This window comes from Gavialis gangeticus, unplaced genomic scaffold, assembly GCF_001723915.1.
Source record: "Gavialis gangeticus isolate Ggan-Ray unplaced genomic scaffold, GavGan_comp1, whole genome shotgun sequence".
Classification (NCBI taxonomy): domain Eukaryota; kingdom Metazoa; phylum Chordata; order Crocodylia; family Gavialidae; genus Gavialis; species Gavialis gangeticus.
The window spans coordinates 51940585-51944158 of record NW_017729031.1 but is presented as its reverse complement, the minus strand read 5'-3'; the positions used below and the strand labels follow the sequence as shown (position 1 = coordinate 51944158).

The window sequence follows — 3574 nt, the reverse complement described above, 5'->3', positions numbered from 1 at the left end:
TGGGGGGATGACTTGGTCCCTGCTCAGAAAAATGGAGGCAAAGAAATTGTTAAATAGGTTAGCTTTGTCATCTGGTGAGACCACCAGATTTCCTAGCATGTCCTGCAGAGGCCCCACGTTACCCGGAACCTTCTTTTTACCCGCTATGTATTTAAAAAAGGATTTCTTGTTATCCTTGATCCTAAAATTAGTGCAGCTTAACTGACTCAGGGGTTGTCTAAATGAAAAAAATAGTAAGCATCAAATTAGGGTGTGAATTTACATCATACTTTTTGCTCCATATTAATGCCCACATAGATACTCACCCAGTACCAGCTTTGAATATACTAATCTGCATACCAAAGTCTACACAGCACAAAGCAGCACTCGGCAGAGATACTTGTGCTTGCTCTTCATGGGCTAGTACTGGAACCAGAAGCAATATAGCCATATTAGCATGGCACTACTCCAAGGATAATAAGTCTTGATTTTTGGCTGAGCTAATTAGTGCAGGTGCATTTTCCCCTGCTTTAGAAGCGGAATTACTCTTTATTTATGCTGATGTAAGTGAGAGAATTAGGCACTGAGTAACGTTCATTCTTCTATGGCAATACCACTCACCTGCTACACCCTTGGAGGAATGTCCTTTACAACTGCCTGCCTGTCTTAATTCATAGGACTGAGAGTCCTTGACTGCCTTTTGGTAGAATTCCACAGGAATTGCCAAACTAATTTAAGGAGTTACACACCTTCCTTTTAACATTTTTACTTTATTTCCAAATGTATTGGTCATATTAGAGTAAAAATGCATGAAAGGTAAAACCAAAGGACATATGAGACAACAAATATCTGATATATGTCAAATTATCTCTCTGGTGATAGCAGTCCAGAAGGGATGGTATAAATCAAAGTAAGTCCTGGAAAGAAAGTTTTTAATTCTAAGGGAGGCAACTTCTGTAGTAGGTAAGGAGAAAAATATTTACAAGGTTAAACTAGAATATATTGCTACCCTGCACCTAGAAATAAAACCATGTAAATAATGTATTAACATGACTGCATTGTAGTAATGTATAATAGAACAGTGAAGGAAAAAGACTAATTTTTCTTCCAGTGTCCCATATTTCAGCTCCACAATACCAATCAAAATGACCAGCATAATTGGAGTGGGATCTCTACAGTGACACATATAATATAAACTTAGGAGCCTAAATAAACTTAGGACCCAATATCCAAAGGTCATGAATATCTGCAGGTCTCAAAGAAATCAAGTTTTAACTAATTCCTTCAGTATTCTGGACTCATCTACACATGCCCTGTCTTGGAGCATGGTGTCTCTAACCCCCTGATCCTCTTCTCAGCTTTCCGCATTCTCTAGTGATTATCGTTTTGTGTCATAATATCTGAAAACTGGAGCCAAGGGAGAGTTTCCAGGGATTTTCAGAAAGGCATGACCAGGAAACGAACTCCTTTGCTTTCTGGCCAGCATTTGGGGGTGAACTGGGTAGGGTTGAGGAAAGCACTTGTATAGAAAACCAGAGGAGAAACATAGTATGATGCAGCAGAAATGCAACATCTCAGATACAATCCTTGACAAGATTACAGCATTTTGCAAAGATGCTTGGTACTGACACATCCCATTATTGCTTAAGCATGGGCAGGTGCAGTAGGGGCATTCATTTTCACATGCACTACTTTTCCATTAGGAGGAGGAAGGACTCTCTGTGGCTAGAACCTTCCTTCACAGCAAGGTTTCCAGGTTCAGTTGTCATACAACCATCAGTCTTCACATGGACATCCACAGTGTTCCCAACACAAGGGTTTTGGTTCAAAGCTGCTGCTAGTCATTTATCTTAAACATACAGCTACTTAATGCTACTTTTAAAACTTGAGACATAGGAGCTCATTGCCATGCTGTTCTGACATTCTCAAGTGGTTTAAGTGTCTCTTCTGCTTGCTAGTCTCCAACATGTCCAGCCTATATCTAGCTGCTACCCAGATTCTATACCAGGTTGTTTTGTAAGGTATATAAAAAGCCCACTTCAGGCTATTTAAAGTCTTCTCTGTCTTTTTCAGGTTTTCTTTGGAGTCTTAATAGGTGCTTTAAATCTCGGTCAAGCTTCTCCTTGTTTGGAGGCTTTTGCCACTGGACGTGGGGCTGCAACAGGCATCTTTGAGACAATAGATGAAGTAAGTAATGAACTTCTTGAGCTCTCAGTCAGCTGTGAAAAATAATTAGATAAGCTTCAAGCACCGTAGTCTTTGTCAACAATATTAATGAAAAAATATGAGGATAATTAAGGAAAAAATTACTGCAATAAAAAATATGCAGCTGCACGCACAGAAATTTATAGTGCCCCTAATCAACTCTGCAAGTGGGGTTTACACTAGCACAAACACTAATATTTATTCCTACTTTTTCATAAGTACAGTTCACAGTCAACCAGGAATTAAAGCCAAAGGCACAGTGGAGGGTGTTAATCCTGTAGTCAGAGCTCAGGCCAGATCTCCAGCTGGCATAAATGGATGCAGCTTGACCAATGTCACTGGGCCATGCAGCCTCCAGCATATGACGATCTTTCTCTCTCAGCATTTTTTTCAGTTTAGACAAGAAAGGAAAACCCAAATGCAGACAAAGACTTGGCCTGCAGCTTCTATAAACATCCTTTACCAAACTGAAAGCATTTGATTAAATCCTTTTAATTAGGCTGCAGAGAAATTGTTGAGGGCTGGGAGTTATTGCTAGATATTTTTAGCAACCATTTATATTAGTTTATATGTGTTTAGTTACCACAGAGGCATCAAGGCCTGATCCAAAAGCCAAAGACTTTGAATTCAGCTAAAAGGGCATAGGAGAAAGATCTACAGATATTCTTCTAAATTCAAATAAATGATTTTTCAGAAGCTATTCAAAAGACAAATCACATTTACAAAGGTAATGTAAGCACCTAAGCACAGATCCTCAGAAGTATTTAGGCATCTGTTTCCTATTGATTTAAATAGGAATGTGATGAAATCTAGTAATATCAAAGGGAATTAAGTACTTAAGTACTTTGAAGCAGGAGTGGTAAACTCCTAGACTGCAGGGCTCTAAGCAGGTTGGATCCAGACCCAACTCCAGCGGCAGGGTGAGTGGCAGTTTCATTAGCTGTCACAGATTCGTAAGCCACAGGGATTAACACACCCATTACTCACTCCTCCAAAGCCAACACCCAACTGTATTCCATATGCAGGAATTCAGTGGTGGACTCCACCTTTCACTTTCCAGCTCCTGCAGGAGCCCCACAAGCTTAATCTGGCCAGGAAGCCTTATGTTTAACACACCTACTTTAGAGAATCTAGGCTTCTGGCACCTCAGTCTCAAAGAAAGCCATGTCAGTTTACACTTTCAAATTTTATGTTTCACAATAGTAAAATGTTTTGGAGGAAAATAATAAGTTCTTCCCTGACACTTTCAGAGCCAAAACAGCTCATCTAACCCACCTCGAAGCATCTATTTCTTGGGTACAGAACATATAGCCCATTTGGTAGATAAAATTTACTCTTATTCTTATTGTATTTCTCAGTATTCATAGTTTCATAGTTTCAAAGTAGCTTG

The 3574-nt window shown here is 39.5% G+C and overlaps 1 protein-coding gene across 1 annotated transcript in view; it reads left to right on the top strand.

Moving 5' to 3' along the window:
* ABCB11 (ATP binding cassette subfamily B member 11) overlaps positions 1 to 3574 on the top strand; it is a 128811-nt gene that overhangs the window by 72009 nt on the left and 53228 nt on the right. Inside the window, exon 13 of the mRNA XM_019522758.1 lies at positions 2053 to 2166. Within this exon, the coding sequence (XP_019378303.1) occupies positions 2053 to 2166 (114 nt within the window). The remainder of the gene's footprint in view (positions 1 to 2052; positions 2167 to 3574) is intronic.